The sequence below is a fragment of the Pseudochaenichthys georgianus genome, unplaced genomic scaffold (genome assembly GCF_902827115.2).
Source record: "Pseudochaenichthys georgianus unplaced genomic scaffold, fPseGeo1.2 scaffold_1832_arrow_ctg1, whole genome shotgun sequence".
Lineage (NCBI taxonomy): Eukaryota > Metazoa > Chordata > Actinopteri > Perciformes > Channichthyidae > Pseudochaenichthys > Pseudochaenichthys georgianus.
Window position 1 is genome coordinate 6,826 of NW_027262594.1, and position 15,139 is coordinate 21,964.

Here is a 15,139-nt window from a genome sequence, read left to right on the forward strand (position 1 = left end):
TGAAGTGCATAGAGTGGAAGTGGAGGAATGAAGTGCATAGAGTGGAAGTGGAGGAATGAAGTGCATAGAGTGGAAGTGGAGGAATGAAGTGCATAGAGTGGAAGTGGAGGAATGAAGTGCATAGAGTGGAAGTGGAGGAATGAAGTGCATAGAGTGGAAGTGGAGGAATGAAGTGCATAGAGTGGAAGTGGAGGAATGAAGTGCATAGAGTGGAAGTGGAGGAATGAAGTGCATAGAGTGGAAGTGGAGGAATGAAGTGCATAGAGTGGAAGTGGAGGAATGAAGTGCATAGAGTGGAAGTGGAGGAATGAAGTGCATAGAGTGGAAGTGGAGGAATGAAGTGCATAGAGTGGAAGTGGAGGAATGAAGTGCATAGAGTGGAAGTGGAGGAATGAAGTGCATAGAGTGGAAGTGGAGGAATGAAGTGCATAGAGTGGAAGTGGAGGAATGAAGTGCATAGAGTGGAAGTGGAGGAATGAAGTGCATAGAGTGGAAGTGGAGGAAGGGAGGGTGTCAGCACGGGGTTTGAGGAGCTTGTTGACGGTGGAGAAGAGGGTCCGGGGGTTACGGGAGGGGTCGGTGAAGATGGTCTCTGTAGGCAGTGAGATGGAGTTTGTGAGGGATGATTTCATGGTGAGGCGTTCAAGCTGGCGGCCGGTTGCTTCAGCTTACGGAGTGCAGGGGAGGACCGGGGTGAGGAGGGTTTAAAGGGACATTTTTCCTCTTGAGGGAAAAACACAAGTGGTTTGTTAAGTGGAGTGAAAGACCTGTAAGGACTTATGCCTTACTCTCTGATAAGAGAGGGGGGGGCTCCGGACTTAAGGAGGAACACACTGAGGCCTCAAAGAGGTGGTTAGGTCATAGCCATAGAATATGTCTGGTCCTGTGCATCAGAGACCATGCCCAGTTTCCACAAACATGGGTGTGGAGGAGGGTCTTAGGTTTTCTATCCTGTTGTTGAGCATAAAGACACTGGCAGAGAGGGGGGGGGGGGGGTCCCCTGGTATGCTCTCTCTCTGTAGGCTCTGTCCCTCAGAGCCTACAGAGAGAGGGGGGGGGGTCCCCTGGTATGGACAGAGCCTACAGAGAGAGAGGGGGGGGGGTCCCCTGGTATGGACAGAGCCTACAGAGAGAGAGGGGGGGGGGTCCCCTGGTATGGACAGAGCCTACAGAGAGAGGGGGGGGGGGTCCCCTGGTATGGACAGAGCCTACAGAGAGAGAGGGGGGGGGGGGTCCCCTGGTATGGACAGAGCCTACAGAGAGAGAGGGGGGGGGTCCCCTGGTATGGACAGAGCCTACAGAGAGAGAGGGGGGGGGGGGCCCCCTGGTATGGACAGAGCCTACAGAGAGAGAGGGGGGGGGGTCCCCTGGTATGGACAGAGCCTACAGAGAGAGGGGGGGGGGGCCCCTGGTATGGGCAGAGCCTACAGAGAGAGAGGGGGGGGGGGGTCCCCGGGGATGGACAGAGCCTACAGAGAGAGAGGGGGGGGGGTCCCCTGGTATGGACAGAGCCTACAGAGAGAGGGGGGGGGGTCCCCTGGTATGGACAGAGCCTACAGAGAGAGAGGGGGGGGGGTCCCCTGGTATGGACAGAGCCTACAGAGAGAGAGGGGGGGGGGTCCCCTGGTATGGACAGAGCCTACAGAGAGAGAGGGGGGGGGGTCCCCTGGTATGGACAGAGCCTACAGAGAGAGAGGGGGGGGGGTCCCCTGGTATGGACAGAGCCTACAGAGAGAGAGGGGGGGGGGGGGTCCCCTGGTATGGACAGAGCCTACAGAGAGAGGGGGGGGGGGTCCCCTGGTATGGACAGAGCCTACAGAGAGAGAGGGGGGGGGGGGTCCCCTGGTATGGACAGAGCCTACAGAGAGAGAGGGGGGGGGGTCCCCTGGTATGGACAGAGCCTACAGAGAGAGAGGGGGTCCCCTGGTATGGACAGAGCCTACAGAGAGAGGGGGGGGGGTCCCCTGGTATGGACAGAGCCTACAGAGAGGGGGGGGGGGGTCCCCTGGTATGGACAGAGCCTACAGAGAGAGGGGGGGGGGGTCCCCTGGTATGGACAGAGCCTACAGAGAGAGGGGGGGGGTCCCCTGGTATGGACAGAGCCTACAGAGAGAGAGGGGGGGGGTCCCCTGGTATGGACAGAGCCTACAGAGAGAGAGGGGGGGGGGGGTCCGCTGGTATGGACAGAGCCTACAGAGAGAGAGGGGGGGGGGTCCGCTGGTATGGACAGAGCCTACAGAGAGAGAGGGGGGGGGTCCGCTGGTATGGACAGAGCCTACAGAGAGAGAGGGGGGGGGTCCCCTGGTATGGACAGAGCCTACAGAGAGAGAGGGGGGGGGTCCGCTGGTATGGACAGAGCCTACAGAGAGAGAGGGGGGGGGGTCCGCTGGTATGCTCGCTTTGGATAAAAGCGTCAGCTAAATGTAATGTAATGTAATGTTTGGGGTTTGGAGCAGGACACTTCAGAGACATGTCCTTAGGAACAGCTGGAAGAGGGGGGGGGGCTACAGGGACCTGTTTGGGGGTTCGAAGTGACTCATTGGGGACATGGGGGACACAAACAGACTCGGTGTGTTTCAGGACAGAGACAAGTGGATTTAAAACAAAACATGAAATCAGGTCAGATTTATTCCTCAGGGTCACTCGTCATCACATCTGCATTTATTTACACTGCTCTGATTGGTCAACAGCTTAGAGATGTCCCGCCCCTTAGTCCTTCACGTACAATGTGTAGGAGCGCTAGCCAATAGGAGCGCGAGGGTTCCACAGTGATGTCACTATGAGGTAAACAAAGGAGTCCAATGTCTTTTTGGGGGGGTGGGGTCTACACCATGCCGCTCCACTGCAGCGAGGTGTACTGGACGCCCCCCGCCCCCCCCGGGTACTGGACGCCCCCCGGGGAGCACAGCAGAACCGTCTTCTTCACGTTGGAACCCAGCCGAGCGATGGCCAGGACGTCGAGCGGAGACAGAGACGAGTCCAGAGAGAGGACGACCGCGATGAAGTGAGCGTGGAACCGCAGGGGGTCACCTGTAGGGGGGGGGGGGGGGGGGGGGGGGGGGAAACACCTGCTTGTTAATAATAATAATAAATTACATTTATAAAGTGCTTTTCCTGGTGCTCAAAGCGCTCAAACACTTATTAAACCTTATAATTAGTATTACATTATTAAATTAAACCTTATTACACACCTGGTTGACCAGAGGCCTGTGCTACGAGGCCGGGTCAACCTAACCTGATGTGTTGGAGTTAGCCGGTCGGCCTGATCCAGAACACGCGCTCTCGCTGAGCGGTCCTACCACGCGGGTCATCAAGTGGATCGCTCAGCCAGCCGTGTCCTATCTAGCTAGGTGTTCACGTGAGAGGGGTGGGATCTGGAGCATTCGACCAATCACAGACATGGAGAAGCTACTGACAGCGCAGCGTCATACTTCCTGAATGAAAGTGAACTCTAATATCAGACACATGAAGAAGTTACACTTTAAACATGACTCGAACCCTTTATCAGGATCAAAGCCTCAGAGCTGCAGCTGCAAGGTGAACACAGCTGGAGCAGAGCGAGTGTTGGAATGCGTCCATCAGCAGGTTCATGATGTCACGGCCGTCTAACACACCGTCTGACTCTCATCACCTCTGACTCAGAGTTTCCTCAACGTGTTGCTGACATAATGCTTCATCCAGTCTGTGGCGCTGAGAGTGCTGCGCGGCCAGACACGCTCAGGGACTCGGATCAGAGACATGTGATACATCATGAAGTGATGTGCCGCGGACTGGACTTAGTGTACTCTGATCCGGGTACTGATGCTGACTGGACTCAGTGTACTCTGATCCGGGTACTGATGCTGACTGGACTCAGTGTACTCTGATCCGGGTACTGATGCTGACTGGACTTAGTGTACTCTGATCCGGGTACTGATGCTGACTGGACTCAGTGTACTCTGATCCGGGTACTGATGCTGACTGGACTCAGTGTACTCTGATCCGGGTACTGATGCTGACTGGACTTAGTGTACTCTGATCCGGGTACTGATGCTGACTGGACTCAGTGTACTCTGATCCGGGTACTGATGCTGACTGGACTTAGTGTACTCTGATCCGGGTACTGATGCTGACTGGACTCAGTGTACTCTGATCCGGGTACTGATGCTGACTGGACTTAGTGTGCTCTGATCCGGGTACTGATGCTGACTGGACTTAGTGTACTCTGATCCGGGGTACTGATGCTGACTGGACTCAGTGTACTCTGATCCGGGTACTGATGCTGACTGGACTCAGTGTACTCTGATCCGGGTACTGATGCTGACTGGACTTAGTGTACTCTGATCCGGGTACTGATGCTGACTGGACTTAGTGTACTCTGATCCGGGTACTGATGCTGACTGGACTTAGTGTACTCTGATCCGGGTACTGATGCTGACTGGACTCAGTGTACTCTGATCCGGGTACTGATGCTGACTGGACTTAGTGTACTCTGATCCGGGTACTGATGCTGACTGGACTCAGTGTACTCTGATCCGGGTACTGATGCTGACTGGACTTAGTGTACTCTGATCCGGGTACTGATGCTGACTGGACTCAGTGTACTCTGATCCGGGTACTGATGCTGACTGGACTTAGTGTGCTCTGATCCGGGTACTGATGCTGACTGGACTTAGTGTACTCTGATCCGGGTACTGATGCTGACTGGACTTCGTGTACTCTGATCCGGGTACTGATGCTGACTGGACTCAGTGTACTCTGATCCGGGTACTGATGCTGACTGGACTTAGTGTACTCTGATCCGGGTACTGATGCTGACTGGACTTAGTGTACTCTGATCCGGGTACTGATGCTGACTGGACTTAGTGTACTCTGATCCGGGTACTGATGCTGACTGGACTAGTGTACTCTGATCCGGGTACTGATGCTGACTGGACTTAGTGTACTCTGATCCGGGTACTGATGCTGACTGGACTCAGTGTACTCTGATCCGGGTACTGATGCTGACTGGACTTAGTGTACTCTGATCCGGGTACTGATGCTGACTGGACTTAGTGTACTCTGATCCGGGTACTGATGCTGACTGGACTCAGTGTACTCTGATCCGGGTTACTGATGCTGACTGGACTTAGTGTACTCTGATCCGGGTACTGATGCTGACTGGACTTAGTGTACTCTGATCCGGGTACTGATGCTGACTGGACTCAGTGTACTCTGATCCGGGTTCTGATGCTGACTGGACTCAGTGTACTCTGATCCGGGTACTGATGCTGACTGGACTCAGTGTACTCTGATCCGGGTACTGATGCTGACTGGACTCAGTGTACTCTGATCCGGGTACTGATGCTGACTGGACTTAGTGTACTCTGACCCGGGTACTGATGCTGACTGGACTTAGTGTACTCTGACCCGGGTACTGATGCTGACTGGACTTAGTGTACTCTGATCCGGGTACTGATGCTGACTGGACTTAGTGTACTCTGATCCGGGTACTGATGCTGACTGGACTTAGTGTACTCTGACCCGGGTACTGATGCTGACTGTACTTAGTGTACTCTGATCCGGGTACTGATGCTGACTGGACTTAGTGTACTCTGATCCGGGTACTGATGCTGACTGGACTTAGTGTACTCTGATCCGGGTACTGATGCTGACTGGACTTAGTGTACTCTGACCCGGGTACTGATGCTGACTGTACTTAGTGTACTCTGATCCGGGTACTGATGCTGACTGGACTTAGTGTACTCTGACCCGGGTACTGATGCTGACTGTACTTAGTGTACTCTGATCCGGGTACTGATGCTGACTGGACTTAGTGTACTCTGATCCGGGTACTGATGCTGACTGGACTTAGTGTACTCTGATCCGGGTACTGATGCTGACTGGACTTAGTGTACTCTGACCCGGGTACTGATGCTGACTGGACTTAGTGTACTCTGACCCGGGTACTGATGCTGACTGGACTTAGTGTACTCTGATCCGGGTACTGATGCTGACTGGACTTAGTGTACTCTGATCCGGGTACTGATGCTGACTGGACTTAGTGTACTCTGACCCGGGTACTGATGCTGACTGTACTTAGTGTACTCTGATCCGGGTACTGATGCTGACTGGACTTAGTGTACTCTGATCCGGGTACTGATGCTGACTGGACTCAGTGTACTCTGATCCGGGTACTGATGCTGACTGGACTCAGTGTACTCTGATCCGGGTCCTGATGCTGACTGTACTTAGTGTACTCTGATCCGGGTACTGATGCTGACTGTACTTAGTGTACTCTGATCCGGGTACTGATGCTGACTGGACTTAGTGTACTCTGATCCGGGTACTGATGCTGACTGGACTTAGTGTACTCTGACCCGGGTACTGATGCTGACTGTACTTAGTGTACTCTGATCCGGGTACTGATGCTGACTGGACTTAGTGTACTCTGATCCGGGTACTGATGCTGACTGGACTTAGTGTACTCTGATCCGGGTACTGATGCTGACTGGACTTAGTGTACTCTGATCCGGGTACTGATGCTGACTGGACTCAGTGTACTCTGATCCGGGTACTGATGCTGACTGGACTTAGTGTACTCTGATCCGGGTTCTGATGCTGAGGCAGATATTTAAGAGCTTTCTTGACGCTGATGTTCTAACAGTCAGACTGCTCTGGAGACGGAGGTGATGTTCATGCTCACGTTCACACAGACGTGATTTCTGCCGGCCGTCTTTCCTTTCTCCTGTGATATGACTTTGAACTCCGCACACTGAGCTCTGATTGGTCAGCAGGCGGTGCTTTCACTGAGTTGAGCTCTTAGCCTGCAACCCAACCTGCTCCGGGGCAGGCTAGCCGCTCAGCATCAGTTACCATGGAGATCTAGCCGCTAAGAAGAGAACCAGACGTCAGGAACCCTCCCTGAGGAACATCAGACAGAGGGTCTCGTCTCAGAAAAGCCGGTCAGGGGCAGTAGGGTGGAATGGTGTTGTTGGACGACAGTACGCGTATACATCCGGGCTCCACCCACTGTACCCATAGAGTCCAGTAGAGGGCGGAGCCTGTGTTAATATAACACTGGGTTACAATACGTAACCCAGCGTTATATTCATCATCATCATCTTTATTTAAAGAGACTCTTGGTCCATTATTACAAAACATACAACACTCAAATACAAACTAAAAAAAGGCAGCCATACCAATGTTTCCACAGAGGTGACTGGTATCGTACAGCACTGAGACACGGATTTGAAAGCAGCATAATGACAGAGTTATGAGAAACATTCAATCGACAGATGAATTTGTACATCAGACCTCTCAAGAGAGCATGGAACGTGTTGACTCAGCATTACAGAACATTTCACTTGCACTGCACCACCTTGGTTTTCTAAGCAGTATACGCAAACAGTCATTATATGCAACCTGGAGCTTCCGGAGGCTCGCCTTCTTATACTTGAGCCACAAGGGGGCAGTATAGAGAGGAGTGCAATACGCTCTAAAGAGGTTCACCTTAACCTCATCTGAACACCAAGAGAATTTTCTAGCCAACATGTTGGCTTGTATATATAAGACACGCCGCTGTCTATACATGTCATCATCATCAGCCATTTCATCTGTGATGATGTGTCCCAGATACTTCGTGTCACAGCAAACAGACAGCAGATACTTCGTGTTACAGCAAACAGACAGCACCTGTCCTGACAGGTAGAATGTTGGAAAACAAAGGTTCTTATCCCCTGTTGCTCTACAGATCATTACAGCGCTCTTCTTAGCATTGTATTTAACGTCAAATTTGACTCCATAATCAGAACAAACATTTAGCAACTGTTGAAAACCAGCACTGCTAGGAGAAACAATTGCCAGATCATCGGCATACATAAGATGGTTTACAATCACATGACCAATCACACACCCTGTTTTACAGACACTTAAATCATCTGATCATTCATATAGATATTAAAAAGGCTCGGTGAGAGGAGCCCCCCCTGGCGGACTCCATTACCAACACCAAATGGCGCCGAGACTGCATTCCCCCATTTGATCCGCATGCTCTGGTTGGCATACCAATAAGCCAGGATCCTAATTATACTGTTGGGCACACCTCTTTGTCTCAATTTTAAAAACAGTTTATGATGGTTAACTCGGTCAAAAGCCTTAGAGGCATCAATGAAACCAATCAGAACAGTGGAATTCTGTCTTCTATATGTTTCTACCATTTCCTTCAAAGCATAGATGCATAGCTCAGTACCATGCTTAGCCTTGAAGCCAAACTGGTTATCTGAGGTACATAAATAAGAACATAGTCTATCCAACAAAATTCTTTCCAGGACTTTGGATAACACACTGGCCAGAGCACTTGGTCTATAGTTATCCAAGCTCCCTACCTTGCCCGCTTTGTCCTTAATGACAGGGACCAAGGTAACCGTCAACATGGAGTCTGGCAACATACCATGAGTCATGAGGCCGGTAAAACAAATGGCAAGAAGAACTGCAACCTTCGGGCTTGCCAGTTTAAGGTGCTCTGCAGTGATTCGGTCAGAGCCGCATGCTTTGTTATCAGCTAGCTGTTCAATTGCTCGATAAACCTCTTTAGCTGTGATTCCCACTGTGTCACTTTTCACAACACTACCAACTTTGTAGGGGTCACACCTGGTTATTAAACAGTGTAAATAATGAACTTGTGCTTGATGTTGAATTCATGTTAAACTTGGAGCCGTCATGCGTTGCTGTTGGAGCTGTCATGCGTTGCTGTGGGAGCTGTCATGCGTTGCTGTTGGAGCTGTCATGTGTTGCTGTTGGAGCCGTCATGCGTTGCTGTTGGAGCTGTCATGCGTTGCTGTGGGAGCTGTCATGCGTTGCTGTTGGAGCTGTCATGTGTTGCTGTTGGAGCCGTCATGCGTTGCTGTTGGAGCTGTCATGTGTTGCTGTTGGAGCCGTCATGCGTTGCTGTTGGAGCTGTCATGCGTTGCTGTTGGAGCTGTCATGTGTTGCTGTTGGAGCCGTCATGTGTTGCTGTTGGAGCCGTCATGCGTTGCTGTTGGAGCTGTCATGTGTTGCTGTTGGAGCTGTCATGCGTTGCTGTTGGAGCTGTCATGTGTTGCTGTTGGAGCTGTCATGCGTTGCTGTTGGAGCTGTCATGTGTTGCTGTTGGAGCTGTCATGCGTTGCTGTTGGAGCTGTCATGTGTTGCTGTTGGAGCTGTCATGCGTTGCTGTTGGAGCTGTCATGTGTTGCTGTTGGAGCTGTCATGTGTTGCTGTTGGAGCCGTCATGCGTTGCTGTTGGAGCTGTCATGTGTTGCTGTTGGAGCTGTCATGTGTTGCTGTTGGAGCTGTCATGCGTTGCTGTTGGAGCTGTCATGCGTTGCTGTTGGAGCTGTCATGTGTTGCTGTTGGAGCTGTCATGTGTTGCTGTTGGAGCCGTCATGCGTTGCTGTTGGAGCTGTCATGTGTTGCTGTTGGAGCTGTTGGAGCTGTCATGTGTTGCTGTTGGAGCTGTCATGTGTTGCTGTTGGAGCGGTCATGTGTTGCTGTTGGAGCTGTCATGTGTTGCTGTTGGAGCTGTCATGTGTTGCTGTTGGAGCTGTCATTTGTTGCTGTTGGAGCTGTCATGTGTTGCTGTTGGAGCTGTCATGTGTTGCTGTTCGAGCTGTCATGCGTTGCTGTTGGAGCTGTCATGTGTTGCTGTTGGAGCTGTCATGTGTTGCTGTTGGAGCTGTCATGTGTTGCTGTTGGAGCTGTCATGCGTTGCTGTTGGAGCCGTCATGTGTTGCTGTTGGAGCTGTCATGTGTTGCTGTTGGAGCTGTCATGCGTTGCTGTTGGAGCTGTCATGTGTTGCTGTTGGAGCTGTCATGCGTTGCTGTTGGAGCTGTCATGCGTTGCTGTTGGAGCTGTCATGTGTTGCTGTTGGAGCTGTTGGAGCTGTCATGTGTTGCTGTTGGAGCTGTCATGCGTTGCTGTTGGAGCTGTCATGCGTTGCTGTTGGAGCTGTCATGCGTTGCTGTTGGAGCTGTCATGCGTTGCTGTTGGAGCTGTCATGTGTTGCTGTTGGAGCCGTCATGTGTTGCTGTTGGAGCCGTCATGTGTTGCTGTTGGAGCCGTCATGCGTTGCTGTTGGAGCTGTCATGCGTTGCTGTTGGAGCTGTCATGCGTTGCTGTTGGAGCTGTCATGCGTTGCTGTTGGAGCTGTCATGCGTTGCTGTTGGAGCTGTCATGTGTTGCTGTTGGAGCTGTCATGCGTTGCTGTTGGAGCTGTCATGCGTTGCTGTTGGAGCTGTCATGCGTTGCTGTTGGAGCTGTCATGCGTTGCTGTTGGAGCTGTCATGCGTTGCTGTTGGAGCTGTCATGTGTTGCTGTTGGAGCTGTCATGTGTTGCTGTTGGAGCTGTCATGCGTTGCTGTTGGAGCTGTCATGCGTTGCTGTTGGAGCTGTCATGCGTTGCTGTTGGAGCTGTCATGCGTTGCTGTTGGAGCTGTCATGCGTTGCTGTTGGAGTTGTCATGCGTTGCTGTTGGAGCTGTCATGTGTTGCTGTTGGAGTTGTCATGCGTTGCTGTTGGAGCTGTCATGCGTTGCTGTTGGAGTTGTCATGCGTTGCTGTTGGAGTTGTCATGCGTTGCTGTTGGAGTTGTCATGCGTTGCTGTTGGAGCTGTCATGTGTTGCTGTTGGAGCTGTCATGCGTTGCTGTTGGAGCTGTCATGTGTTGCTGTTGGAGCTGTTGGAGCTGTCATGCGTTGCTGTTGGAGCCGTCATGCGTTGCTGTTGGAGCTGTCATGCGTTGCTGTTGGAGCTGTCATGCGTTGCTGTTGGAGCTGTCATGTGTTGCTGTTGGAGCTGTTGGAGCTGTCATGCGTTGCTGTTGGAGCCGTCATGCGTTGCTGTTGGAGCTGTCATGCGTTGCTGTTGGAGCTGTCATGCGTTGCTGTTGGAGCTGTCATGTGTTGCTGTTGGAGCTGTTGGAGCTGTCATGCGTTGCTGTTGGAGCCGTCATGCGTTGCTGTTGGAGCTGTTGGAGCTGTCATGCGTTGCTGTTGGAGCTGTCATGCGTTGCTGTTGGAGCCGTCATGCGTTGCTGTTGGAGCGCTGAGCAGGCCGTTCTGATATTTAGGAGTCAGGTGGTCTGTGAGGGTTTCTATTGGTTAAGAGGTCATGGTATGAAGAACATGGTGTAGAACTCAGGTGGTTCTGGTGGTGGTGTTGTTGTTGTTGTTGTAGTTTTGTCTTCACTTCTAAACACTCTCTTGTATTTTGTGTGTATTTGTCCCGCCCCCTCTCACCTGGGTAAACCAGGAAGTCTCCTCCGAACTTCCCGGCTGATGTCAGGTAGAAGCCCCGCCCCCTCAGGTCTCTGAACACCTGGTACCTGGCGGCGGCTTTGGAGTCGTGCTGCGCTGTGATTGGCTGCTGGGCCCTGAGGAAGGCCCGGTCCTCGTGGCAGTGATGAAGCCCCGCCCTTGCCGTGCTCAGCTGTACTGCCATCGCCCCCCGGGGGAAGGTAAAGCTGCGGTGCAGGGCCTCCAGGCGGCCGCGCAGGGCCTCTGAGGGGCCCAAAGAACCTGCGGGGGAGGAGTGACCAGTCAGGCTTGGTGCACTCGAACCACTAAGTCAGACGTACCTCAGCCCGACGTTAAGAACTACTTTATTACGCCCAGCCGGTGCACTCCACTCCAGGAGCAGGACCAGGATGTGATGATGTCACTGCTCTAACCTGTGTGTGATGATGTCATGGCGTGCAGCAGCGCTGACTTCCTGTCCTGCAGAGCGAGGACTCTCTGCTCCTCCAAGCTCCTCTCCTGCTCCTCCAGGTGCTGCTTCACCTGCAGACTGAGCTGCACCCCCCCTCCACCCTGGGTGCACACAACACACACCTGGTTAGCAGCAGGTAACCAGGTGAGTTGACCTGCTGCTAACCAGGTGTGTGTGGTGTACAGGTACACTCACCTGGTTAGCATTAGCCGTAGCGTGTAGCTCTGCTAGCAGCCGCTCCTCCTCTGGCAGCAGCAGCAGGGGTCTCCCCAGCCTCCCGTTCTGTCGGGGGGTCCGAGGCAGGGCTCCTAACAGCGCCCCCACCAGGCCCCGCCCCCTCACTGCCCTCAGGTCCTGATCTCTCCACAGCAGGGGGGCGGAGTCACACCTGCTGACCCCCAGCACCTGAGGGGGGGCGGAGTCACTGACCCCCAGCACCTGAGGGGGGGCGGAGTCACTGACCCCCAGCACCTGAGGGGGGCCCTGCTCCATCCCCTCAGTCTGTGCAGGTACGGAGGCTTTATGGTCCGTCATGGAGTCCTGGTCCGGAGAGGTTGAGACCCCAGAGTGCCGGAGATGTCCAGCAGTCTCCAGCTCACCTGGAGGAGCCCACCTGGAGGAGCTCACCTGGAGGAGCCCACCTGGAGGAGCCCACCTGGAGGAGCCCACCTGCAGAGGACGGGACATGTACACAGTTACAGCAAGTTGGGTTAATCAGCAGTAACTCCAGGGTCTCTCACCATGTAGCATCTACAGAGCAGACATGGAGGCTCCTCCAACAGAGCACAATGCATATAGAAAGGACACGGAGCTGATCAAACAGTGCACGCGGATGGTTTGAGATGTGCAGGTAAATACAAGCACTGGCTTGGGGGTCTTGTTTATTTATCTAGCCCAATATCACAGATGTTGAATGAGTCTCAGTGGACTTGGTGATACAGAGCATCAGTATGGCAAGTACTTCAGAACAATGGTATTCATATTTAAATATAAAAAGACAGGATATTTAAATTAAATTACTCTGACAGAGCGGAACTCCACTGCGCATGCTCAGTAGGCTGATCCGGGTACTTTCTGAATCTACAGTTGTTTATTAGCTGTAGCTGTTAGCTTACCCGCAGGGAGCACGTGTTCCCTTTCACGCGCTGCTCCGCGTTATGAAGCCTCTCGGTTGTAGTTCTCTAACGGTTTGAACTACAGTAAACAATGTGATAAACAAACAAACAACATGAGCTGAGAGTTAAAGAAAGCGCGAGGCTTCAGCTGTAGATCTGCTCACCGCCCGGCTCCTCTCAGCGGGGCTAGATCGGCTCACCGACTCCTCTCAGCGGGGCGGGGTTAGATATATATTCACCGGCTCCTCTCAGAGGGGCGGAGTTAATAATTCACAACTGTATCTATATTTTTTTACATTTGACTGCATCTCAATCAACAGCTGATCATCTCTAATTGATCTATAAACATTATGATTTGTAACTAAAGTGCTGTTTTTTAAGATGAATACTAAAATGATGTAGTAAAGTGAAGATAAACTGATCATTAAATGTAATATTTATTCATTAAGACGTCATGTCACTTTATGCAGGGTTATAAACTGTAACCCATTACATTGACACATGCATTATTTAAATGATGGTTGCTAGTAATGTTTTAGCGACCCCCACAGATGTATGATTTCACTGCGTCCATGGCAGCTCAGACCCCTCCTCATGGCAGCTCAGACCCCTCCTCATGGCAGCTCAGACCCCTCCTCATGGCAGCTCAGACCCCTCCTCATGGCAGCTCAGACCCCTCCTCATGGCAGCTCAGACCCCTCCTCATGGCAGCTCAGACCCCTCCTCATGGCAGCTCAGACCCCTCCTCATGGCAGCTCAGCTCCCATTGGCTCCCACATAACTCGAACCCTGCCTTCATGTCTAAAGCACGGTGAACCCACAGTGAGAACAGGTCAACACAGGAACAACTGGATTCAGGCTTTTATTCTGAAAGGAACAACGGCTTCAGCATCTGTACAGAAGTTGCATAGCAACAGGGCTTTTCTGTCACACACACACACACACACACACACACACACACACACACACACACACACACACACACACACACACACACACACACACACACACACACACACACACACACACACACACACACACACACACACACACACACACACACACACACACACACACACACACACACACACACAGCATGTTAAAGGAACTTTTCAACATGTTGGGAAATAATCCGTTTTCGGTCTGAGGTTTTTTTTACTCTGCAGTGTAAAATCTTTTATTTCATTAACACACACAACTACATTTCCCAGAATGCCTTGCAGCAGCCTCCAAACACAGAAGAAGAATGAGTCCAATCCCTCAGCGATAAACAGCTGGATGAAAACAGGAAGCAGGAAACGGTGTGTGTGTCTGTGTGTGTGGTGAGGGACACACACCTGTGAACAAAAGCCGCCCCCTCACCCGTCCTCCCAAAAATGTCTCTTACACACTTTCTCTTTGGTGTGTGTGTGTGTGAGTGAGTGAGTGAGTGAGTGTGTGTGTGAGTGAGTGAGTGAGTGAGTGAGTGAGTGAGTGAGTGAGTGAGTGAGTGAGTGAGTGTGTGTCTACAGGCTGATCTGCAGCTCCTTCAGCTCCTGCAGCAGCTGATCCTCCTTCTGAAGCTTCTCCAGCTGAACGAAACAAACAAACCATCAGATTCACATATTATTAAACATCTGTAAAGTCATACACACAGTTACTACTTTAGTTTATTGGACATGTCTGGTTCAGACATCTTACGGTATCATGGGAACATTCATATATATAAACATTAATAACATGTTTTATTTAAAAGAGTGAGGCTCACCTGGTTCTTCTGGAGAACTTTCCCAGACGTTTGCTGCTCCTTCAGCTCCTCGATCGCTTTCAGCTTCTGTAACGACCAATCACAGCTCAGAACACAGCGGCCAATCACAGCTCAGAAAACAGCAACCAATCACAGCTCAGAACACACTCGATGTTGATAGATATAAACTTCATCTCTTCTTCACCTTTTTTAAGTTCTTGATCTTCTTGTCGGTCTCGGTTTCTCCGATGCTTGGCTCTGATTGGTTGTTGCTGACGGGGGCGGGGTCAGACGGAGGGTCAGTTTTCACCTCCTGCAGAATTATAAGAAATTATAAAATAATGTATTAAAAAATGATATATATTCCTATAAAGGAACTACAGCACGGTCACATGACTTCACCACCGCTAAGCTAAAGGTGGCTAAAGTTGGGCTATAAAGGAACTACAGCACGGTCACATGACTTCACCACCGCTAAGCTAAAGGTGGCTAAAGTTGGGCTATAAAGGAACTACAGCACGGTCACATTACTTCACGTCACCACCGCTAAGCTAAAGGTGGCTAATGTTGGGCTATAAAGGAACTACAACACGGT

General features: G+C 51.7%; 1 protein-coding gene and 1 long non-coding RNA gene across 2 annotated transcripts; both read right to left on the reverse strand.

Annotated features, from left to right (window-relative positions):
* Positions 1-2,610: 2,610 nt before the first annotated feature.
* On the reverse strand, positions 2,611-13,011 carry tsen34 (TSEN34 tRNA splicing endonuclease subunit). Its single transcript, XM_034077678.2, has 5 exons — positions 12,819-13,011; positions 11,899-12,372; positions 11,666-11,804; positions 11,235-11,513; positions 2,611-3,030 (listed from the first exon to the last, which is right to left on the reverse strand). Exons 2-5 carry the CDS (start codon positions 12,235-12,237, stop codon positions 2,825-2,827), a joined length of 963 nt encoding a protein of 320 aa, XP_033933569.1. The 5' UTR covers positions 12,238-12,372; positions 12,819-13,011; the 3' UTR covers positions 2,611-2,824.
* Positions 13,012-13,863: 852 nt separating this feature from the next.
* Positions 13,864-14,854, reverse strand: LOC117441613 (uncharacterized). Its single transcript, XR_011642838.1, has 3 exons — positions 14,750-14,854; positions 14,566-14,631; positions 13,864-14,389 (listed from the first exon to the last, which is right to left on the reverse strand). It is a non-coding gene; the product is annotated as an uncharacterized lncRNA (long non-coding RNA).
* Positions 14,855-15,139: the final 285 nt, after the last annotated feature.

Bases quoted from the DNA above. Each gene is read 5' to 3' on its own strand.
- tsen34 (XM_034077678.2), bottom strand. From the start codon at position 12,237: ATGACGGACCATAAAGCCTCCGTACCTGCACAGACTGAGGGGATGGAG. The intron at 11,805-11,898 runs GTGAGTGTACCT...GTGTGCACCCAG, and splicing joins CTACGGCTAATGCTAACCAG to GGTGGAGGGGGGGTGCAGCT. The intron at 11,514-11,665 runs GTTAGAGCAGTG...CCTCCCCCGCAG, and splicing joins CATGACATCATCACACACAG to GTTCTTTGGGCCCCTCAGAG.